The sequence below is a fragment of the Pseudophryne corroboree genome, chromosome 2 (genome assembly GCF_028390025.1).
Source record: "Pseudophryne corroboree isolate aPseCor3 chromosome 2, aPseCor3.hap2, whole genome shotgun sequence".
Taxonomy (NCBI): Eukaryota; Metazoa; Chordata; class Amphibia; order Anura; family Myobatrachidae; genus Pseudophryne; species Pseudophryne corroboree.
In genome coordinates, this window is record NC_086445.1 from 319692160 (window position 1) to 319717287 (window position 25128).

The window sequence follows — 25128 nt, forward strand, 5'->3', positions numbered from 1 at the left end:
CTTGATATAAAGCAGCAATGTACCTTTTCATCTCCTTCAGGTGAAGACAGCAGAGCTTTTTCCTCTTGCTCGGGTGTAGGCTCAGCATCTCCAGAGATCAGCTTGCCAAACACCTGTTTACAAAACAAAAAAAGTGACCATTTTACCTGCACAAATGATTCAGACCCACACTGCAACTTTTCATTAAAAATACCAAGGTCCCAGAACGCCAACGCTGGTTTAAATGTGACCGTTCACTGCTAATAATGGATTTATTTGTAATAGTTTTTATTACGTTTTTTTTTAAATGGTGGAGGGGATATGGGGAATGGGGTGTTACAACACTGGCAGGTAAATGGGGGATATGCACACAAGCATGAAGGCGATATGAATTTGCAAGACGATATCAAATACTGCATAAATACAGAGCATCTGAATGAATGGGAGAGTAGCGAAATGGTTTAGTCAATTTGTTCTTTATAATCTATCACTTGTAAAAACCAAATGTGCTCATAGGGTGACTATTATAGATGGACTAAAAAGTTACTGATCCTATTTAAGCACAAAAATGTCCTTTGATTAAGCTAAAAAACAAATGATTGCTAATCTGAAATGATGAATTTATCTATAAAGCGAACCTGTGATGTTATCAGTCTGAACACACGTAGCGTCTCGGCTTCGCAGTTCCTTTGCTGAGCCACACTGGCGGAAATCTGTCCACCTATTTTAATGGACTCGCCATCTTTCCAGCCAAGCACTTTTACTTGTCGCACTCTCAGTGTATTCTCTGGACCTTTCATCTCAATCTTCATGATGTGATTATCCCCTCCTGGAAGCTCGCTTGTTACCCAACCAATGTGTCTGGTATCCAGCTCAGCCTTGTGGGGATAAAATGCACATTACTACTGAAGCACATCTATACGGCAACAATAATTTATGTAGTTTTCTTATTATTGAGAGAAACAATTACAATATGAGGATATTGAAAAGAAATAAAACAGACTGTGCAATGTTCTTCAGACATCATGCAGGCTGTCCAAGGACAAACTAAATCCATATTGAAAGATAACTAAAAAAAATTACTAACAAAAAAAAGTAAAAAAAAAAAGTGTGCTTTTGGGTGACACGCTATCCAATAACATAACATTCAAGGGGTTTTCCCCAGCTAAATAATGTAATAAACAATGAATTTATACTAAACGGGTAGTCACAAAGCGGTCTATTCATGAAGCAGTGAAAAGAATAGAGAAGTGGGCATGTGGAGAAGTTGCCCATGGCAACCAATCAGCTGCTCCATACAATTATATAGTATGCAAATTATAAATGTTTATTTCAATGCTGATTGGTTGCCATGGGCAACTTCTCCACTGGCTCACTTCTCCACTCTTTTCACTGCTTCATAAATAGACCCCAAAATGATGCTGGCTTTCAATCATTATATGTACTGAAATCAAAAATCCTTTAATGATATACACAATACAAGAGCACATTGTAGCACCATGCTTTACCTGCTTAATTCTACATAGGTCTTCCACAGTCTTGCCACATAAAAAGGTCATTGAAGTGACTTTGTTCTGCAAAGCAAACCAAGCTGTCATTTGTTGCGTACAAAGTGTGAGTATACACAAAGTCTAAACAGCAACAAAATCTTTTCTATTGTAGGTATACTGCAAATATTTTTTATTTTCTTTTAAGGATATTTTTAAAGATTACATTATAAATAGTATTAATAAATGTGAACAACAATTGTATTACTAAGACATTATATCATACCAAGAGGATGCACATTATGGCAACCAAAGATGTTATCCATAAATTAAGTGGTGTCAGGGAACCCATATTTTTCTGTGCATCAAAGAAATGTGATTAGGTTTCTGCAAACCATAAACCCCCCCCACTAATTAGCCGCACACCAAAAATGTATTTAGTATAGTCTATCATTTGTGTTGTGCGGAGTAATAAAATGTGACTAATGCAACATAAAAGTACACAAGATTCCTAAACGATTCACAGGAATAGAATAAAAAAGTTCTTAATTAAATCTCGTGGCCTGTACAGAAATGCTGGTTTTGTGCTAGCTAAAAGTACATGAATGCCTCCATGATTTAACAACGTTCTTAATGTGTTCTCTACCCAACAATATAAATAAATTGTTCCAAAAAAAAACTTTTCAGAATTAGTGTAGTAGTTATAGATACCCCTAAGTCGCGAGAGTTGTCTACATGGACCGATACATAGCGTGCATTTATGCCTTTCACACAATTTATTGTGATGCTTTTTGTTTTATTCTTATCTTCATCTCCTGATTCCCAGAATGTTTCAGTAGACCCATCTGTTAAGCTTCCAATCATCGCTGGTCTGCTAGAAGTCTTAATGTCCACAATGCTGGTCGTGTCTTTTAGAGCAGTGACCAGACACAGTTCCTATGATAAAAGAATTCACATTCAAGATGCATAATGAAGGTGAAGGTGAACTACGTTAACTGAGGGAAGCTTACAATCAACATGTGGTGGTATGAAAAAGCAATTCAGTTTTTTGTTCTAATCGGAGTGTGAAATAGTCACATTACTAAATGAAGCAAATGTTAGAAACTCAACAGTTCCTCCCAGTGGCCACATTCACACACATTTCATCAAAGGGAATCACCAGGCGTTTACATTAGCAGGCTTCTTTTACACACCATTTTAACTGGTGGTACAATATTGGTATGGATTGCAAAGTCGACAGTCATTAGGTCGACATGGCAAAGGTCAACATGAGAAATGGTCAACACTAAGCTTTTTCATTTGTTTGGTGTCATTTTCTTTGTAAGAGTACAGGGAACCCCAATGAATGTACCACTTCGCTCACCATGTAAATTTACTATTCACAATCGTAGTCCATGTGGATGTTAAAGTTGAAAAAAACCCAACAACCCCCCCCCCCCCAAAAAAAAGAAGAAGCTGTGTCGACCATTTTCACCTGTTGATCTTTAGTGCTCAGTGACCATAAGCACTGTTGACCTTTGACACATCGACCTAATGACTATTTCAGGTCGACCTATTTCTTTTAGGAACAAGATAATCTGCCTGGCTAAAGATATAGTAGGTTACTCTGTCCCTATGGGTCGTGCTTTTTTGGCTCCTCTCATACTCTGATATACCAGACTCTTATAAAAAAAAATCTTTATTAAACATATCAATAATGCAGCAAAAGCGGTTTTGTCTGTTCACAGGTGCTTCTGACTTCCCCCATCCATTAGCGAATGGGGCCAGGGGATGGATATTTACATGTCCATGGATGACAACACACTCATCTTCAGATAACCATACTGAGTTTATGTCCATTTGGTTCAGTTGGTTGGATTTCAAGGACTCCAGCACTTACGCCTCTCTCCTTAACCCTTAATTTCACCTATACCCTCTCACGGATCTTGCCTACTTCCAAAGATTCCATTGTAGGTGCTATACACTCACTATCTGCCATGATAAATTGACAATTTGGAGATATGTTTTACAGGGTTTTCCATTTTTTCCCTTAATTCTCCTCTGTTTTCTCTCTCCCTCTTTTCCTCTCTCACTCTTTACTTTAATATTATTTCACAAATCTATTAACTAGAAGTGTACTTCATGTTTACGGCATCATAACTGTTGTCTCCTATTTTGTTGTTACCTACTTTTTTGTTTTGCTTGTAACACTTCCAAAATCTTTAAAGAAAAATAAAATAAAAATAAAACTGTAACCTAACCCTAAAAAGGTTAGGTTAGAAAGGGATAACAACTTACCTGGCTCATTGCTTCAAAGCCAGACTGTATACTGATGTTGAAACTCTCCTCACTGTCTCCGTCATCGGACTTGGAGAGAATGTTGTTAATGTGATGGAATACATTACTCTGGTGAAGAAACTGGTGGTCCGACTGCTTGAACTTAAGACTCCAGCACCTGGGATGCAATAAAAGCAAAAACAATATCTCCAATCAATATTGCTTCAGACATCTACAGTTAAGCTATGCTTTCTATAAAACTTGCCGCATAATGTTAGGTATAGGCCATTCATTTCTAGTTTATAGGCTATAGATTGTAAGCAGGGCCCACTTACCTCTGACTATCTGTTAATTCCCAGTCTTGTTTTATTACGGTTTCATTCCTAACTGGAAAGTGCAACGGAATGTGCTGGCGCTATATAAGTAACGGTTAATAAAAAAGCACCGTCTTCTATCTAAAATAGCATTTTCAATTCTAAGGTGGCAAGCTGAGGAAGGGGTTATCAGATGCTGCTGTAACTGGTAGCTATTTGCACATGGTGAGTTATTTAATGTTGAGGCGGGCAACATTAACACACAAATGACAGCTCCTTGCTATATTGTATTCTCTAAAAGTATATATTTCCTTTTATTTTGGGCCCAAGTCATCTGCTTCCCTGAGCATAACATGAGCATACTATTGCCCCATGAGCCTAAATTCTGTCTCATGACTATAGTATAACCACTTACCATGACCCAGAATAACTGCACACTTTGTTGAATCACTATTTCAAGTGGGGAAAATCCTAAGAAATGGATCTTGGCTGAGCCACATAATCTGAGATCATAGTCATTTCATCTCTAGGCTTTAAAAAAAAATTGGGTGTATTCTAAGTACAACTGCCCAGAATAAGTCTCATAAATGTGGCAAACCTGTCTAAAGGTCTTTCTGTATGCCTAACCTGTCATAGCTTGCAAATACAGCTGTGTCTGTACCAGTTTTGCCGCTAGCCATGGCAATCACAAGTCATATGCCGCAATTCACGTGCCCACGGCCTGTGCGGGTGCACTGCATACGCACCCACGATCCATAGGACTGCATGGTTGCGTACGGTCCTGCGAACAGCTCACACGCATGCCTAATCACAGTGGCAATGCGGACGTATGTGTGACCCATTTGCTGATGGCGGATTGATTTATTGCTGTAATAACCACAAAAGCCCTGTAACATGGCACAGAGCCACCTGTTGTTTTTTGATAAGATCAATAATCATCTCGATAACTAATAAGTATTACACATGCACCCATACAGTGTTTGAATACTATGTTATTAGTTTATGTTAAATAATGGCTACAATGTCTTTTTATACTTTTAATTTTAAAAAATATATGGCTAAACAAAATATAGTAGATCATATAGTAAACATAACTGCATGTAGCCCAAGATGAACTTGGCAGTGTGTGCCATTACAGGTAGACTTTAGTTTCCCTATTATAAACCAGGTTAACATCTTTTTAGTTACTTTTATGCATGACTAGACATAGAAATAGGAAACATCACCAAAGCCTACAATTTTGCTACTAGCACTTCAGAAATCAGCCAGATGACTGCTCTGCATTGGATATCTCTAGTCCAATGTGATACCACAGAATATTGGCAGAATATGATGATGCCAGCTTATACCCAATCACTCCATATAAAAAGAAGCAAAGCTTTTTATTTGAAGGCCTTGTACACCAAGGGGTAGATTCAATTAAATACAGAAGCCACCAATATGGAATTCCTTGTGTTAACTGCAGAAGGCTATGGAGGAGCGACACAGAAAAAAATAGGAATTTAATACCTACCAGTAATTCCTTTTCTCGTAGTCCGTAGTGGATACTGGGGAATACTAGATTACCATGGGGTATAGATGGGTCCACTGGAGCCTGACACTTCAAGAAACTAATAGTGTGTGCTGGATCCTCCCCTCTATGACCCTCCTAGCAGACTCAGTCTAGGAAACTGTGCCAGGAGACGGACATACTTTGAAAATAAGAATTTACTTACCGATAATTCTATTTCTCATAGTCCGTAGTGGATGCTGGGAACTCCGTAAGGACCATGGGGAATAGCGGCTCCGCAGGAGACTGGGCACAAAAGTAAAAGCTTTTTGGTCACCTGGTGTAGACTGGCTCCTCCCCCTATGACCCTCCTCCAAGCCTCAGTTAGGATACTGTGCCCGGACGAGCGTACATAATAAGGAAGGATCTTGAATCCCGGGTAAGACTCATACCAGCCACACCAATCACACCGTACAACTTGTGATCTGAACCCAGTTAACAGTATGATAAACGTAGGAGCCTCTGAAAAGATGGCTCACAACAATAAACAACCCGATTTTTGTAACAATAACTATATACAAGTATTGCAGACAATCCGCACTTGGGATGGGCGCCCAGCATCCACTACGGACTATGAGAAATAGAATTATCGGTAAGTAAATTCTTATTTTCTCTGACGTCCTAGTGGATGCTGGGAACTCCGTAAGGACCATGGGGATTATACCAAAGCTCCCAAACGGGCGGGAGAGTGCGGATGACTCTGCAGCACAGAATGAGAGAACTCCAGGTCCTCCTCAGCCAGGGTATCGAATTTGTAAAATTTAGCAAACGTGTTTGCCCCTGACCAAGTAGCTGCTCGGCAAAGTTGTAAAGCCGAGACCCCTCGGGCAGCCGCCCAAGATGAGCCCACTTTCCTTGTGGAATGGGCTTTTACAGATTTTGGCTGTGGCAGGCCTGCCACAGAATGTGCAAGCTGAATTGTACTACAAATCCAACAAGCAATCGTCTGCTTAGAAGCAGGAGCACCCAGCTTGTTGGGTGCATACAGGATAAACAGCGAGTCAGATTTTCTGACTCCAGCCGTCCTGGAAACATATATTTTCAGGGCCCTGACTACGTCCAGCAACTTGGAGTCCTCCAAGTCCCTAGAAGCAGCAGGTACCACAATAGGCTGGTTCATGTGAAACGCTGAAACCACCTTAGGGAGAAATTGAGGGCGAGTCCTCAGTTCTGCCCTGTCTGAATGAAAAATTAGGTAAGGGCTTTTATATGATAAAGCCGCCAATTCAGAGACACGCCTGGCTGAAGCCAGGGCTAACTGTGATTTTAGGAGACTCAACACTACATTGAGATCCCAAGGTGCCACTGGAGGCACAAAAGGAGGCTGTATATGCAGTACCCCTTTGACAAACGTCTGAACTTCAGGCACTGAAGCCAGTTCTTTTTGGAAGAAGATTGACAGGGCCGAAATTTGAACCTTAATGGACCCTAATTTTAGGCCCATAGATAGTCCTGTTTGCAGGAAATGCAGGAAACGACCCAGTTGAAATTCCTCTGTAGGGGCCTTCTTGGCCTCACACCACGCAACATATTTCCGCCAAATGCTGTGATAATGTTTTGCGGTTACATCCTTTCTGGCCTTGACCAGGGTAGGGATGACTTCATCTGGAATGCCTTTTTCCTTCAGGATCCGGCGTTCAACCTCCATGCCGTCAAACGCAGCCGCGGTAAGTCTTGGAACAGACAAGGTCCCTGCTGGAGCAGGTCCTTTCTGAGAGGTAGAGGCCACGGGTCCTCCGTGAGCATCTCTTGAAGTTCCGGGTACCAAGTCCTTCTTGGCCAATCCGGAGCCACGAGTATAGTTCTTACTCCTCTCCTTCTTATGATTCTCAGTACTTTGGGTATGAGAGGCAGAGGAGGGAACACATACACTGACTGGTACACCCACGGTGTTACCAGAGCGTCCACCGCTACTGCCTGAGGGTCCCTTGACCTTGCGCAATATCTGTCTAGTTTCTTGTTGAGACGAGACGCCATCATGTCCACCTTTGGTTTTTCCCAACGGTTTACAATCACGTGGAAGACTTCTGGGTGAAGTCCCCACTCCCCCGGGTGGAGGTCGTGTCTGCTGAGGAAGTCTGCTTCCCAGTTGTCCACTCCCGGAATGAACACCGCTGACAGTGCTGTCACATGATTTTCCGCCCAGCGAAGAATTCTTGCAGCTTCTGCCATTGCCCTCCTGCTTCTTGTGCCGCCCTGTCTGTTTACGTGGGCGACTGCCGTGATGTTGTCCGATTGGATCAAAACCGACTGACCCTGAAGCAGAGGCCTTGCTTGACTTAGGGCATTGTAAATTGCCCTTAGTTCCAGGATATTTATGTGAAGAGACGTTTCCATGCTTGACCACAAGCCCTGGAAGTTTCTTCCCTGTGTGACTGCTCCCCAGCCTCTCAGGCTGGCATCCGTGGTCACCAGAATCCAGTCCTGAATGCCGAATCTGCGGCCCTCTAGAAGATGAGCACTCTGCAACCACCACAGGAGAGACACCCTTGTCCTTGGAGATAGGGTTATCCGCTGATGCATCTGAAGATGCGATCCGGACCATTTGTCCAGCAGATCCCACTGAAACGTTCTTGCATGGAATCTTCCGAATGGAATCGCTTCGTAAGAAGCCACCATCTTTCCCAGGACCCTTGTGCATTGATGCACTGACACTTGTCCTGGTTTCAGGAGGTTCCTGACTAGCTCGGATAACTCCCTGGCCTTCCCCTCCGGGAGAAACACCTTTTTCTGGACTGTGTCCAGAATCATCCCCAGGAACAGTAGACGTGTTGTTGGAATCAGCTGCGATTTTGGAATATTTAGAATCCACCCGTGCTGACGTAGCACCACCTGAGATAGTGCTACTCCGACCTCTAACTGTTCCCTGGACCTTGCCCTTATCAGGAGATCGTCCAAGTAAGGGATAATTAAGATGCCTTTTCTTCGAAGAATCATCATCATTTCGGCCATTACCTTGGTAAAGACCCGTGGTGCCGTGGACAACCCAAACGGCAGCGTCTGAAACTGATAATGACAGTTCTGTACCACAAACCTGAGGTACCCTTGGTGAGAAGGGTAGATTGGGACATGGAGATAAGCATCTTTGATGTCCAGAGACACCATATAGTCCCCTTCTTCCAGGTTCGCTATCACTGCTCTGAGTGATTCCATCTTGAATTTGAACCTTTTTATGTAAGTGTTCAATGATTTCAGATTTAAAATCGGTCTCACTGAGCCGTCCGGCTTCGGTACCACAAACAGCGTGGAATAATACCCCTTTCCCTGTTGTAGGAGGGGTACCTTGATTATCACCTGCTGGGAATACAGCTTGTGAATAGCTTCCAATACTGCCTCCCTGTCGGAGGGAGACGTTGGTAGAGCAGACTTCAGGAACCGGCGAGGGGGAGACGTCTCGAATTCCAGTTTGTACCCCTGTGATACTACCTGCAGGATCCAGGGGTCCACTTGCGAGTGAGCCCACTGCGCGTTGAAATTTTTGAGACGGGCCCCCACCGTGCCTGAGTCCGCTTGTAAAGCCCCAGCGTCATGCTGAAGACTTGGCAGAAGCGGGGGAGGGCTTCTGATCCTGGGAAGAGGCTGCTTGCTGCAGTCTTTTTCCCCTTCCTCTGTCCCGGGGCAGAAATGAGTGGCCTTTTGCCCGCTTGCCCTTATGGGGACGAAAGGACTGAGTTTGAAAAGACGGTGTCTTTTTCTGCTGAGAGGTGACCTGGGGTAAAAAGGTGGATTTCCCAGCCGTCGCCGTGGCCACCAGGTCTGATAGACCGACCCCAAATAACTCCTCCCCTTTATACGGCAAAACTTCCATATGCCGTTTTGAATCCGCATCCCCTGACCACTGTCGCGTCCATAATCCTCTTCTGGCAGAAATGGACATCGCACTTACTCTTGATGCCAGGGTGCAAATATCCCTCTGTGCATCTCGCATATATAGTAATGCATCCTTTAAATGCTCTATAGTCAATAATATACTGTCCCTATCCAGGGTATCAATATTTTCAGTCAGGGAATCCGACCAAGCCACTCCAGCGCTGCACATCCAGGCTGAGGCGATTGCTGGTCGTAGTATAACACCAGTATGTGTGTATATACCTTTTAGGATATTTTCCAGCTTTCTATCAGCTGGTTCCTTGAGGGCGGCCGTATCAGGAGACGGTAACGCCACTTGTTTTGATAAGCGTGTGAGCGCCTTATCTACCCCTAGGGGGTGTTTCCCAACGCGCCCTAACCTCTGGCGGGAAAGGGTATAATGCCAATAATTTATTAGAAATCAGCAGTTTTTTATCGGGGAAAACCCACGCTTTGTCACACACCTCATTTAATTCATCTGATTCAGGAAAAACTATGGGTAGTTTTTTCACACCCCACATAATACCCTTTTTTGTGGTACTTGTAGTATCAGAAATGTTCAAAGCCTCCTTCATTGCCGTGATCATGTAACGTGTGGCCCTACTGGACATTACGTTTGTCTCGTCACCGTCGACACTGGAGTCAGTATCCGTGTCTGGGTCTGTGTCGACCATCTGAGGTAACGGGCGCTTTAGAGCCCCTGACGGTGTTTGAGACGCCTGGACAGGCACTAACTGATTTGCCGGCTGTCTCATGTCGTCAACAGTTTTTTGCAAAGTGCTGACACTGTCACGTAATTCCTTCCATACGACCATCCAGTCAAGTGTCGACTCCCTAGGGGGTGACATCACTATTACAGGCAATTGCTCCGCCTCCACATCATTTTCCTCCTCATACATGTCGACACAATCGTACCGACACACAGCACACACACAGGGAATGCTCTGATAGAGGACAGGACCCCACGAGCCCTTTGGGGAGACAGAGGGAGAGTTTGCCAGCACACACCAGAGCGCTATATATATGCAGGGATAACCTTATATAAGTGTTTCTCCCTTCTATAGCTGCTGTATATGTATTTTCTGCCAATTAGTGCCCCCCCTCTCTTGTTTTACCCTGATTCTGTAGCAGGACTGCAGGGGAGAGTCAGGGAGCCTTCCTTCCAGCGGAACTGTGAGGGAAAATGGCGCTTGTGTGCTGAGGAGATAGGCTCCGCCCCCTTCACGGCGGCCTTTTCTCCCGCTTTTTTTTTTTTAGGAAAACTGGCAGGGGTGAAATGCATCCATATAGCCCAGGAGCTATATGTGATGTATTTCTTTAGCCATATAAGGTTTAAACATGTTTTATTGCGTCTCAGGGCGCTCCCCCCAGCGCCCTGCACCCTCAGTGACCGGAGTGTGAAGTGTGCTGAGAGCAATGGCGCACAGCTGCAGTGCTGTGCGCTACCTTATTGAAGACAGGAACGTCTTCTGCCGCCGATTTTTCCGGACCTCTTCGCTCTTCTGGCTCTGTAAGGGGGCCGGCGGCGCGGCTCCGGGACCCATCCAGGCTGAACCTGTGATCGTCCCTCTGGAGCTAATGTCCAGTAGCCAAGAAGCCCAATCCACTCTGCAGTCAGGTGAGTTCGCTTCTTCTCCCCTTAGTCCCACGATGCAGTGAGCCTGTTGCCAGCAGGTCTCACTGAAAATAAAAAAACCTATTTAAAACTTTTACTCTAAGCAGCTCTGGAGAGCTACCTAGCATGCACCCTTCTCGGCCGGGCACAAAAATCTAACTGAGGCTTGGAGGAGGGTCATAGGGGGAGGAGCCAGTGCACACCAGGTGACCTAAAAGCTTTTACTTTTGTGCCCAGTCTCCTGCGGAGCCGCTATTCCCCATGGTCCTTACGGAGTTCCCAGCATCCACTAGGACGTCAGAGAAAGAAGGATATAACACAAAAGCGGTGAGGTAACGAACCAACACACAAACAATAAGATAGCAGAGCTAACCAGAACATAGGAAAGCAACGCTAACTATAGAAGGATAGCAACGCTAATCAAACATGGAACAGGGAAAGCAACAGCAAACCCAACCATAACACTTACAACCAGGTAAGCAGAAACGAAGCACTGAGGCGGGCGACCAGTATCCACTACGGACTACGAGAAAAGGAATTACCGGTAGGTATTAAATTCCTATTTTCTCTTACATCCTAGTGCAGGCATGTCCAAACTGCGGCCCTCCAGCTGTTGAGAAACTACACATCCCAGCATGCCCTGATAAAGCTTTAGCATTCTCCGACAGCAAAACTGTGTCAGAGCATGCTGGGATATGTAGTTTCACAACAGCTGGAGGGCCGCAGTTTGGACATGCCTGTCCCAGTGGATACTGTGGAATACTAGATTACCATGGGGATGTCCCAAAGCTCCCAGAATGGGTGGGAGAGTGCTGAGACCCATGCAAAACCGCCTAACCAAACTGAAGGTCATCTTTGGCCAAGGTGTCAAACCTGTAGAATTTAACAAAGGTGTTCACACCAGACCAAGTTGCTGCACGGCACAACTGTAATGCCGAGACGCCCCGGAAGAACCCACCGACCTTGTGGAGTGGGCCTGAACAGAACTTGGCAGCGGCAGAGCCACCGAATTATAGGCTTGTTGGATAGTCAATTTGAGCCAACGAGCAATGGACTGTTTGAAGGCAGGATGACCAATTTTCTTAGCATCATAAAGGACGAAAAGAGAGTCAGACTTCCTGTGACAAGCCATCCTTTTGATGTAAATCCTCAAAGTCCGTACAACATCCATGGACTTTGGAGCAACTGAAGTGTCGGATAAGACTGGAATCACAATAGGTTGATTTTCATGAAAGGCCGATACCACTTTCCGCAAAAACTGTGGGCGAGTTCTGAGCTCCGCCCTATCCTTGTGAAACACAAAGTAAGGGCTCTTACAGGACAAGGCCCCCAATTCCGACACAAGTCTGGCCGAAACCAAGGCCAGTAATATAACAGTCTTTCATGTCAGGTATTTGAAAGTCAACCCTCTGCAAGGGTTCAAACCAATCCGACTGGAGAAAGGTCACAACACCACATTGAGGTCCCACGGAGCAGTGGGAGGAACAAAGGGTGGCTGAATACGCAACACCACCCTTAAGGAAGGTCTGTACTTCAGGAAGTACCGCCAGTTGTTTCTGAAAGAAGATAGAGAGCTGAGATCTGAACCTAGATGAAGCCTAATCGTAGGCCCTTATCCACTCCTGCCTGCAGGAACAGTAGAAACCGGCCCAGACGGAATTCCACAGGAGAACATTTTCAACCCTCATACCAAGAACATACTTCTTCCAAATACGGTGGTAATGTTTGGAGGTAACCACCTTACAGGCCTGAACCATAGCGGAAAGATGGATGGAAGACCCTTCCTGGTTAAAATTAACCTCTCAAACTCCAGGCCGTCAAACGTTGCCGTCTGGATAGACGAAGGGTCCTTGTTGAAGGTCCTTGAGAAGCGTCAGAGGCCAGGGATCCTCCAACGACAGGGTCAGGAGGTCTGCATACCAGGCTTGCCGAGGCCAATCCGGGGCAATGAGAATTGCCTAAACCCTTTCCTTTTTGAGTATTTTCAGAAGTCTTGGGATTAGAAAAATTGGAGGAAACAGGTAAACAAAGTGGTAATTCCATGGCGTTGTCAGAGTGTCTACCGCAACCGCCTGCAGGACCTTCATTCTGGGGCAGTAACGACAGAGCTTCTTGTTGAGACAAGAAGCCATCAGGTCTATCTGTGGACAACCCCACCGGTGAACAACTTTTTGAGACACCTGAGGGTGGAGGCCCTATTCCCCCGGATGGAGGTCGTGCCTGCTTACGAAGTCCGCTTCCCAGTTGTCCACTCCTGGAATGTAAACGGCCGAGATGGCTCTTGCATTGGCTTCCGCCCAGAGGAGTATTCTTGACACCTCTCGCATTGCGGCCCTGCTTCAGGTTCCTCCCTGCCGGTTGATGTACACCACAGTCGTGGCGTTGTACGACTGCACCTGTATCGCCTGATTCCGAAGGAGGGATGAGGCCTGTATGAGAGCGTTGTAAATGGCCCTGAGTTCCAGGAAATTGATTGGAAAAGCAGATTACTGAAAGGACCACATCCCCTGGAACTGCGCCCCTTGAGTCACAGCCCCCCAACCCTGGAGGCAGGCATCTGTTGTCAACAGCGTCCAGGATAGGGTGTTGAAACTCCAACCCACCATCAGATGGGAAACTTGTAGCCACCACAGTAGGGATATCCGTGCTTTTGGCGACAGGGTTATATGCTGATGCATGTGCAGGTGAGATCCCGACCATTTGTCCAACAAATCCAGTTGAAACGGTCGCGCATGGAACCTGCTGTATTGTATCACCTGGTAGGAGGCCACCATCTTGCCCAGCAAGCGGATACAAAAGGTGAATCGAAAGTTTCAACACCATCCGGATCATAGACTGAATAATCAAGGCCTTGTCCCTGGGAAGGTAAACCTTCTGAGACACCGTATCCAGGATCATCCCTACGAACTGAACTCTCAGACGGTTCCAAGCGAGGTTTCTGGAGATTGAGTAACCATCCGTGCTCCGTAAGCAAACGAGTAGTCAAGTCGATGCTGTGCAGAAGCTGTTCCCTGGACACCACCTTTAATCCATGCTGCCCTAGCCAGGGAATCTAATTCTTTAGAGACCGGGAAGGTTGCAGAGGACTTTGGCTTCACATTAAAATACAATTCCTCTACCTGCTCTTCCTCCTTATTAGGGATATTAAGCACCTCTCTAATGGCATAAATGAGGGCTTCAACACCCGGGGACAGGGAATCATCCTCATCCACCTCAGCCTCTCCCTTATCAAGCTCTGGTAGTTCAGAATCAGTCAGATTGTAACAATTGAGGGAGAGTGCGTTTGTGAGAGACCAACAAGGGGGGCTGAAGAGCCTTGTCCTTGGTCAGCAGTAGTTACCATAAACGTGTCCATAGTTTGTTTCAGGGCTTGCCTTTCTTGCTTAGCCATAGCTAACTCTAAATTAATATTGGAAATCATAGTTTTAAATGATTTCATCCACTCTGGTGCCTGCACATCACTACCTTCTGAAGGAATTGAGCATTGGGCACACATAAGTGATCCCTGTGAGGAAGGTGTAAACCTAGCCTTGCATAAATACACACAGACTTATTAGCAGACATGCTTGAGGAGAAAGAACACCGATTTGCATGAAAAACACAGCAGTGTTAGTGAGATATGCACACTAACCCAGACTACCCTGAATGGAGTGACACAGAGAGATATGGGAACCAGCACACTACACCACAGACGGAGCAGCGCCCCGCTGGGTGACCTCTGAGTGTAAATTTCCACAGAGCGGTAAACCGCTGATAATGAGCTCCCCCCTCACTATAGCCCCCTGGTACCAGTATACAATGGTGATTCAGTGGGTCCTGGAGGAGCAGTCTCTGCGTGCAGCCTGTACAGCAGCAGGAAATGGCGCCGTTTGGCTTCTGGTCCCGCTCTCCGGGAAGCCCTGTCCCCATAATGGCGTACGGTCCCTGCATTATTTTTATACTGGATCTCCTTATAGAGTGTGCAAAATGAGAGTATATAGCACCCGTTTACTGCTGCCAGTCTGGGTACTCAGTGTGCACCGCGGCCCGGAGCCGGGTGAACACTGTCCTTCATGCCGCCATCATGCATCGGGGACCCGCTAACCGGGTCCCCGGTGTTAACACTCACCGCACCACGTCTATCTTCGGCATCTGTTAAGGAGTGGAGGCATGTTTCCGGCGTGGGCTCACCCTCTGGGAGTGTGAGAACATAACCTCAGGAGCTCAGTGTCCTGTTAGCTGGGATGACGAACCATTAACTCTGAGGAAGTTGGTTCGGTCCCCCCCTTAAGTCCCACGACGCAGGCAGACTGGTTGCCAACCAGTGTGCCTGAATATAATAAACTAAAATATATTTCTGAAGAAATCTCTGGAGAGCATCAGAACGCACCTGGCTCCTTGGGCACATTTTCTAAACTGCTAGGAGTGGCTTAGAGAGGAGGAGCCAGCACACACTATTATACGCCTTTTCCACTAGCTAGCACGGGTCGCAGCCGTGAGCCTGACACGGCTGCGACCTGTGCTAGAGCCCCCTTCTACACTGCACTCACCAACCCGGTGGTTATTGCCGGGTTGGTGACACTGCTGGTGACGCGTCAGGGGCGGCGCTGGGAGATCACATGATCTCCCAGCGCCACCCTTCCATACAGTGTAAACGGGAGCAGTGTCGCATCGACACGGCTTCCGTTTACACTACAACCCTACCTGGATCAGTCCCGTGTCCTACCCAGGTAGCTACCCGGGTAGGATTCACAGGTCACTTGATCCAGGTTTTTGCGGGGGGACCCTTTTCCACTAGCAAAGAACATGGGTAAACGCGCGCCCCCGTGCATTTACCAGTGTTTTTTGAGCTAGTGGAAAAGGGGTATTAGTTTCTTAAAGTGCCAGGCTCCAGTGGACCCGATCTATACCCCATGGTAATCTAGTATTCCCCAGTATCCACTAGGACGCAAAAGAAATGTCCGTTCAACTAAATTTTGCAACATGAGTAATTTTAATACAAGGGGAGGGTTTCTATTTTGAATTAAACTGGTGCACCATAGTCACCTCAGTGCCATCTGTTGCAGTGAGCTACCCCCAGGAAGGGACATCATTAAATCAGAAATAGTTTGGAGAAGACGATGGAATGTGTCGGGCAAGGGATGTGCTGCTTCTCCAGCAATAACTATGTCTGAAAGTGGATGCTCACACACTCTTGTATCTTTTTCCTGAAATATATAAAAACAAGCGTCACAAAGAATGACAATGTTATTAACAGCATTATGGAAACAAAAAGGTGTTAGAGACCATTCCACCAACATATAAACATAACGTATATTTTGACACAAACGGAGCAATAGAATAGTGCTGTAGCACAATCATTCTGCAATGTGTGTGTGTGGCGAATGGTTCCACCCTGGCATTAAACTATACTCTGTTTTTATGATTTATGCGAGAGCTGGATATATAATATACAGTTTCCAAAGACAGAAATAACAGAAAAACAAACATAAGACAATAAGGTGTTAAGTGGTACGAGATACTGACAGCACATACTTGTTCTGCATTCTCTTTATTTGCCTTATTCTCCTCATCCTCCTCCTCTTCTGGTTCCATGGGTGCAGGAGTGAGAGATGCCACAAAGTGCCATAATATATCATGCAGAGATGTAGTCTGGATGACATTGCAAAGCAGCCAATTGAAAGCCTAAACATACAAACAGTCCTAGTTTATAAGTAGTAATACAATCATCTGTTAAAGTATTTTAGAATGCAGAAATAACAAACTTTCTATTCTACAAATATTTACTTACAAACATTCATGTAGAGACAAATATTAACATATAATAAAATATATGAAAAGAGGCAGAAAGCTTTTATGACATATATTTAGCCAAATTAAGTAATGTACTACCTACAGCACCAGATTCAACTTTTTAGAATTGTATATTTATAAACATCCCAAGCCAACTGCGATTAATCTTTATTAGGTTAAATGCATAGATCTCCAACCATTTACCATCTCATTTAGGAGGTACCACCAATACACTTACTTATAGACCAAGAAGTAAAGGAGTTGCATTCTGTAGTGTAGTAGAGCAGTGTTTCCCAACCCTGGCCCTCATGGCACACTAACAGACCAATTAATGATCAATTTAAATAAACATACAATAAATCAAAGCTGAAACTACGTATAAAGCAGCCAACGGCTAACTTCACCTAAGAAGTAGGACATACTGTAGATGCAGCCTACACAGCACAATCTGTAGAACGTCTTACCTCCATAGCAAAGACCCGGCAGGCAGACTTCCTTAGTGCCTGTTTCATGGCAATTTCTAGACCTTCTAGATCATGGTGTTGAATAACAAATGCCAAGACCGGCCACTGAAAGTTTCTTTCTCCTTTTGACAATGAGCTATGGGCAGAAATCAAGCGAGACAGCTCTGGCGATGGGTGTCTCAACAACGAGGAACCAACTTCTGTGGCATAATAAACACAATAAATGGATTAATAACCTGCAATGACGTATCAAAATTAATTTCTTGGATAATAAACATTTTTTGTTCACAACTTCAACACACCCTACTAGTAACACCTTTACAATAATTATAAGCAAAACAATAGCAGGCAACTTAGTAGCAAGTATATACCAATTCCACAACCCAACTATACGTCAGCTGAAGCATCAGCCAACAAGAAACATGGATTAGTACAATGATATTCACATATAGTGTCAGTATTCCTTCTATGTATGAACATGAGTTGAAATAAAGAGCCGCAGGTTTATTTTACCAGCATCTCCACTGTTGACTCTGCGCCTGGGAATAGCTTTCACCCGTGGCTGGAGGACAGAGTGCTGCTTGTCATACTCAGAGGCCACCACAGAGTAAGATCGCTGGAAGACTGTACGTTTAGCGGAGTCAGTGTCTGTAATGGGGCTTGTTTCTAGGCTACAAGTGAAGAAAACACAATATCCAATATAATTCATATGAATCTCACGGTTACTGTAGCAGCAGTTATTTATATTTTTATAAAGTTATTTAGAATCCAGCAAATATTTGATTTTTTTTTTTTTTTTTACTATATTTAATCAAAGCAAGTTCACTACAAAATCCATTTAAGGGATTCAATTGGTAATGAACCTGTATTTATACTTGGAGGGGGATGGAAGGGGACAATTCATATACTAAACTCAGTTACATATTTACTATTTAAATGTTTTTCAATAGTTTAAGTTTCAGAACAACTTCTCTTTGCAAACAAAGCTAACACTTTGGGAACCAATTCTAAAGGTGTGTACACACGGTGAGATATATCCTTTTGGGGTGCAGGGAGGGGGAGGCACCTCTCTCCCTGCAGCGCCTCCCCCTCCGCTGCCGCAGACATGTCCAACCGCAGCCAGCCGATCTGTGCTGTCCCCGCCGCCCGAAAGGCACCTCTGTCCCTGCTGCCAGTACCTCCTGCCGCCGTCTGCAGCCGCTGGGTGGGGGGTCCTGCCGTGCTGACCCATCAGCAATAATCGGCAGCACAGTCCCTCTGAGAGCAGCAGCGGAAATAAGTTTCTCTTGCCTGTCGCAGCTAACACTGCTTATCTGACTGGTCGCATCCTGTGTGACCAGGTCAGATGAAACACTGCCTGGTGTGGTCGCATCTGATGCGACCATGCCAGGCAAGTGGTTAAATAGAACTCCCATCTTAGTAAATTTACCCCTTAGATTTGGGTGGGGTGAGTTTAAACAGAAATCTAAGTTGCAGTGTAAAAATAAAGCTAACATTTGTGGGCTACATGCAAAACAGCCAGTATTTACCCTGCATAGAAACAATATAACCGATCCAAATCTATATCTCTCTGCACATTACATCTGCCCGACTTGCAGTGCAACATGGTTTTGTTGTGTGCTTTTTTACTTTGCTAATAAACCTGAATCAGGACCTCAGTCCATAAGTAACAGTTATATACAAGGCCTTCAGAAAACCTCATCTGTGTGAGCGTTTTATTCATGGTGTAGTTGACCACCATTTACTGTATTACACAACAGAATGTTATCGGTTTTCTTTTATACAGTATGGCTTAACTTGGATAATGAAATAACTTCCTTTAGAAGAATCTGCTTACTGACAAGGGAAACCGACATTTAAACATCCTTTTTAAAAACCTAAATTAAGTTGACACTGGTTTAAATAGTCCAGAAAAAATACCTGGGAGGCATTGATTTCATATTGTTCTCTGGTTCTTCAAAGACATTAGGACAGGCATCAGGAGTGACTGATATGTAAGGAGCAGGTACTGACGTAGAGCGAAGATACCTCATTTCATCCTGGAAGAGGTTGTCATCCTGATAGCCAACAAAGTTCTCATGATGATGTCTGGGTGATAGAAAAGTACAGATGAGCATGGAAGCAGCTTCCATCATGAACGGACACTGTGTCAGGAAATAATATCTTAATGCATAATTTACAGCAACTTTCACTTCAAATACAACATTTGTAATTGAAATTAAACATTTGCAAAACAACCCTAAACATATTACTAAGACTCAATGGTACATTTCTTTTTTCAATAAAGTGAGTCAGTCATGTAATTTGGGACACTGCAATATTAATAATACACTACAGAAAAAGCCTAATACATACATACATACATAATTTCATGCTGGATGTATGGTCAGTATGTGATTTTAGAAGAAAGCGTACAGCTGTAACATAGTAACTACGTTATATGTGTATCAAACAGGCTAATATTTGCACTGATGTTTCACGCAGAAATAAGGTGGTTATTTACCTTGCCAAAGTCTGCAGGTAGAGGCACTGCATTTTGGGGGGCAGATCTTCAGAAATGCCCTCTTTTACACTGGGCAGCTGAGATAGAAGAGGCTTTGGAGGGTGGTAACACAGAATGCTCGGCTCTGCTGCACTGCTCAAAGAGAGCAGAAAGAGTGCATTGGCTTTTATTACTTGATGAGCTTCCATGGTGGGTAAAGCACGGGGGATTTTCACCTGCACCGGCTTCCGTCTGGATTGCTTTACCTATAAATGTAAATGACAGAGCTTACTGTGTTTTCTGTATCAAATTTTACTAAATGTCACTATCACAGGCGTTACAGATTTAATTGTTTTATTGTGGAGGTTGAAATTAATACATTCTAAAGCATTCAAATAGTCCAACAGAGCAGAAGCCACCACCTAATTACCTTTTCTCTTACAGCAGCCTGTTTTTCTCGGAGATACTTCTCTCTGCAGCGATCACAGACTAAGTACCAAGTGCTTCCACCCACTCCGCCATCACCACAGTTTCCAGCCCATCCTCCACAAAAGTGTCCTATGCTGTTATATCCTTGGCCACCAGCATATCTTCCACAGCCTTTAATGGGAGAATAAAATAATCACCTCTTAATCTTATTTTACATGACTCCTAGAAGTAAATATATATGGTTACATGGTAGCACATAAAAACAATACTGAAAGTACAATTACGCTCAAAAATAGAATATTAACTACATTTAGGTCTCACAATTTTTATTCATGTGTACATTTGTAGACCTGACATACTGTAAAAGTACTGTTTCTTAGCTGTGCACTACTAATAAAAGAGACTCATAATACCAGTGTGTTTTCAATTCAGGCATTTAAAAGCACATTAATGTTACTGTAACAAACTGAAAACGATGCACAATATGAAGGGTGGTGGTAAAACATTGAGCGCTGTTTCACGGATTTTTTTTTTCTTTTTTAAACACACACTATCCAGTTAGATAGCCCGCAATAAAAAAATTCTCCTGAAAACACACAGGTTCAGTGAAACCTGTGTTTTTTCATTACAAACAGCCCTGTTTTCACTTGAAAATGAGTCTATTTCTGGGGGGTTGGTATCGAGTAACTGAGGCAGGTGTAACAAAATCCCGGATAAGCAGTGGCTCGCGCCGGTTGATGAGGGCTAATAGGACAGCCCCCGGCGAGACCTTTAGCCGCAGTAATTTACTGCGGTTAATAGGATACCGTCCGAAGTCTGTAAATTTCAGCACTTCCTCCCATTAAGTAATCCTATAACTGACATATTACGGGGTTTCAAAAGCACCAAGCTCTGCACAGAGGTGGGAGGAGAAAGGGGCGACCACCCAAAAAGAATATGTTCTGCAGCATACACAGTAGGAGCCCAGTCAGGAATAAGATCTGCCTGTGTAGAGGCATTACTAAACATACCTGGATGTGCCTGACGCATGTGATACGTCACTGGATATGGGTGAGACTCTCCGCACAGCTCACAAATTGTGTCTTTCTCCGGTCCTCCAACTGACAGCTGGGCCATTTCACCAAACAGATTACCACGTGGCCTGGCCTCTGCCTTGTCCTTCTTCTTTTTCTCCTTCTTTGATTTCTTGCTGTCCTTCTCACCTTCTTTTTTCTTTAAGACTGCACAAGAACCAGGGCTGGGGAAGATCATGTTCTGGGAAGCTGCTTTTATGGTTGCCAAAGAGATATCCTCCCAAAAAGCGACAAGGTGCTGAAGCGTTAAAGGAAGAGGGGATCTCGACTTAACAGGATGGTGATTGGAAACCTCATATTGTGAAGTCTCCTGCTTGCCATCCTCACACTTCTCATGGAGAGTCCTCTCAGTGAGCATTGACAAGACTTTGTTCTTATTAATACTGACCATTTTTGATATATCTGGCCCATGAGGTGAAATATGAAACATGTTGAGAGCAGATGATATTTCTATTGAGTGCCTATTCTTTAACTTAGCTTCTTTTTCTTCAGTAGGTTGCTGGCTGTTGAGGCTGCTTCTAATGGGTGCATGTTCTTTGGAAAGTTCTGGATTGAATTTCAGAAAAGATGAGCAAGCCATGGCATCATGAACTATACCTTCATGCCACAGAAAAGCTGCAAACACAGCTCTGGCACACTCTGCTACAGATGGAGACATTGCTTCCTTTGCTGGTTCAGCAGATCTTGATGCTTCTTTGAAAAGAAGATTTGCTTTCTCTTTTTTGGGTCGAACGTGCCTACCAGGGCTCTTGCGGCTTACTTTGGGAGATGCCCGCGTGTCTTGCTCTTCTTTTAGGGGTGCTTTTCCAATGCTAAAATGGACTTTGGATGAGCCATCATCAACACTTTTCACATCTGTATTGTCCTCACAAGTGCTGTCTATAATGCTATTTGTTTTTAAAGTACTAGAGGAACAAACCTCTACAACCTCACTGTGCAGATTCTCCTGAACAACATGAGGAGATGGAGCTCTGTTTTCACTGCCACCTGTTGCTTTGCCATCTTTCTGTGGTGTTTTTGGTTTGGGTGAAGTGGACCGTCCTCTTAATGGTTCTGTGAAAGGTACTTTCTTTTTGCGCAGTGTATCAGGATCTAAAGTATAGGAATCTGACTTGGACCTTTCCCGTGGTGGCTCAAGTTTCGTCTTTGTGGGAACAACAGTTTTTTGAGGTAGGTTTTTCTCTTGTGGAGATGCGGAGCGTGTTGCACCTGCACTAGACATATTAAGCTTCCCTGCAGGCACAGTCTTTGGCTTTGGCGATGTGGAACGTGAACCAGGTCCTGGAGATTCAGATCGGAGACCAGATGCTTTTCCATCAGATTTCAGAATCTGGAGAGTGTTGTGGTTCGGTGACAGCGATCGGCTGTGAGAGTCTGATCTCAGCTTTGCAGCATCACATTTCAGCAGAAGAGATTCGCTTGCTGAGAGCCCCTCACTATTTCCAGGCTTCTTCTGATCAGCATTAAATCGACTTACTCGTCCATCTGGTTTTGGAGATTTGCTCTCAACTCTGTGTTTTGAAGGTAAGTCTGATTTGTTCACCGTAGCAACTGGCTTGGCAGCAACAGTCAGATGACCCCTTTCATCTGCAGAACAGAGTAAAATGAATCATGTAATTTATTTATACCATGTTCCTCAATACAAGATTAGACACATCCACCCTAATATAATTTATACTTAACTCTAAATAAAACATGTTCATTTAGAACGTTCATTTTACGCAAGTATGTAAACATGCACTGCTATTATAACCAACCAAATTGTTCTGTATTACTAGAGTAAAGTATTACTCTATGTGTATAAAAATTATCACAAATGTGGAGATGGTGTTAACCAAACTGCCCCAAACACACTGGCCCTAATTCATGTTTGTACGCTATGGCCAATGTTAACGCAACGGATCGATCATCATCAGACTGCGCGTGCGCTGCATTCACAACGTGCATGCATCAAGCTGTGATCTTGCTCACAATGAGGATTTCAAGGATAAGTGATTGACAGGAAATGACCATTTGGAGGATGTTAACGGGGAGTGGTTGGAAAAACGCAGCATGTCACAGCTGTTTTCAGGTCGTGTATCTGCCATCATTTGCGAGCTCATACGTACAAAAACACTTGCTAATATCTGCACGCTACAAACATGAATTAGACCCACAGTGTATACAACTTCACAACAGCTGGCAGCAATGACAATAGGAAATTCAGTGGTAGATGTTTTAAGAGTTGGTATGGGGGAGAAGTGGTATCAGTACACATTATGTGCTAATACCACTTCTCCCCCATATATGATTGTGGCGGTGTGTGTTCAATGACCTGTCATTATTGGCGCTGCTATCTTTAAGATAGTGCGCCGATATGCGGGGCAATGTATGAACAGTGGCACTGACCATTCCCACACCTGCAGCTATCAATTTTGACAGCTACAGGTGTTGTTGCCCCATTCACAGCCACTGTAATGGCTGCTGCGGCTGCATGGGAAATCTTGCGATAGTAGGGATATCTCGCTTTCAGTCCCCAACTCTGGGAAACAAGATGTTAATACTGTACATCTCACTTTCCTACATCTCCCCCACAGTCTGTTGCTGACTGAAATTCAGTTTGGACCCAAGTAAGTAGTAAATCTATCTAGAATGTGCAGGTTTCACATAAGAAAACCCCACTGAGAAGGAAGGCAGTGCAAAATTTACATTTGTGGACAGATTCCTTGCACAACTCTAGATTGCAGTATATTATAGCAAGATTGTTCATGTGCAGATTTGCACCCTTTATCTGTATTTGATACCAGCTGTAAATGTGTGTTCATCTTTAGAAAATAGAAACATTCAGCAGGCTGAAAAGCATTGCATAATCCATGTGCACAAGCAGTCATCCTGTATTAGTCCGGTCTTTTTTAAATCAAATCGCTCTGAAGTACTTCTCACAGGCGCCCAAATCAACCCTAGAAGGGCGATTTAAACGTGCAGGGAGGCAGGATGTAAGTGGAAACATTCTTACATTATATATATATATATATATATATATAAATACATATATATATATATATATACATATATATATATACATACATACATACAGTGCCTTGCTAAAGTATTCACCACCCTTGGCTTTTTACCTATTTTGTTATATTACAACCTGTAATTTAATTTTTTTTAATCTGAATTTTATGTGATGGATGTGCACAAAATACTCTAAGTTAGTGAAGTGAAATGAGAAAAATTTATATAAAAAATACATTTGAAAATTGGAATGTGCGTATGTATTCACCACCTTTGCTATGAAGCCCCTCAAAAGTTCTGGTGCAACCAATTACCTTCAGAAGTCACATAATTAGTGAAATGAAGTCCACCTGTATGCAATCTAAGTGTCACATGATCTGTTAGTATAAAAACACCTTTTCTGAAAATCCCCAGAGGTTGTAACACCACTAAGCAAGAGGCATCACACCATGAAGACCAAGCAGCTCTCCAAACAAGTCAGAGACAAAGTTGTTGAGAAGTACAAGTCAGGGTTGGGATATAAAAAAATATCTAAATCTTTGATGATCCCCCAGAGCACCATCAAATCCATCATCTTCAAATGGAAAGAACATGGTACCACAACAAACCTGCCAAGAGAAGGCCGACCACCAAAACTCACAGACCGGGCAAGGAGGGCATTCATCAGAGAGGCAGCACAGAGACCAAAGGTAACCCTGAAGGAGCTGCCGAGTTCCACAGCAGAGACTGGTGTATCTGCGCATGTGACCACAATAAGCCGTACACTCCATAGAGCTGGGCTTTATGGAAGAGTGGCCAGAAAAAAGCCATTACTTAGTGTTAAAAATAAGAAAATACGTTTGAGTTTGCCAAAAAGCACGTG

At 43.9% G+C, this 25128-nt stretch overlaps 1 protein-coding gene across 16 annotated transcripts in view; it reads right to left on the minus strand.

Annotated features, from left to right (window-relative positions):
* Window positions 1-25128, minus strand: part of MYCBP2 (MYC binding protein 2) — a 705517-nt gene that overhangs the window by 58022 nt on the left and 622367 nt on the right. For 10 of the 16 annotated variants that reach the window (XM_063952968.1, XM_063952974.1, XM_063952973.1 and 7 more), the window contains 13 exons: window positions 21207-22856; window positions 20198-20367; window positions 19789-20033; window positions 19206-19373; window positions 17799-17956; window positions 17286-17485; window positions 16555-16713; window positions 16075-16235; window positions 3744-3900; window positions 2178-2402; window positions 1488-1553; window positions 618-857; window positions 24-113 (listed from right to left, as the gene is read on the minus strand). In XM_063952968.1, the coding sequence (XP_063809038.1) occupies window positions 24-113; window positions 618-857; window positions 1488-1553; window positions 2178-2402; window positions 3744-3900; window positions 16075-16235; window positions 16555-16713; window positions 17286-17485; window positions 17799-17956; window positions 19206-19373; window positions 19789-20033; window positions 20198-20367; window positions 21207-22856 (3689 nt within the window). The remainder of the gene's footprint in view (window positions 1-23; window positions 114-617; window positions 858-1487; window positions 1554-2177; window positions 2403-3743; window positions 3901-16074; window positions 16236-16554; window positions 16714-17285; window positions 17486-17798; window positions 17957-19205; window positions 19374-19788; window positions 20034-20197; window positions 20368-21206; window positions 22857-25128) is intronic. The other 6 variants (XM_063952980.1, XM_063952969.1, XM_063952981.1 and 3 more) reach the window with 1 other exon arrangement.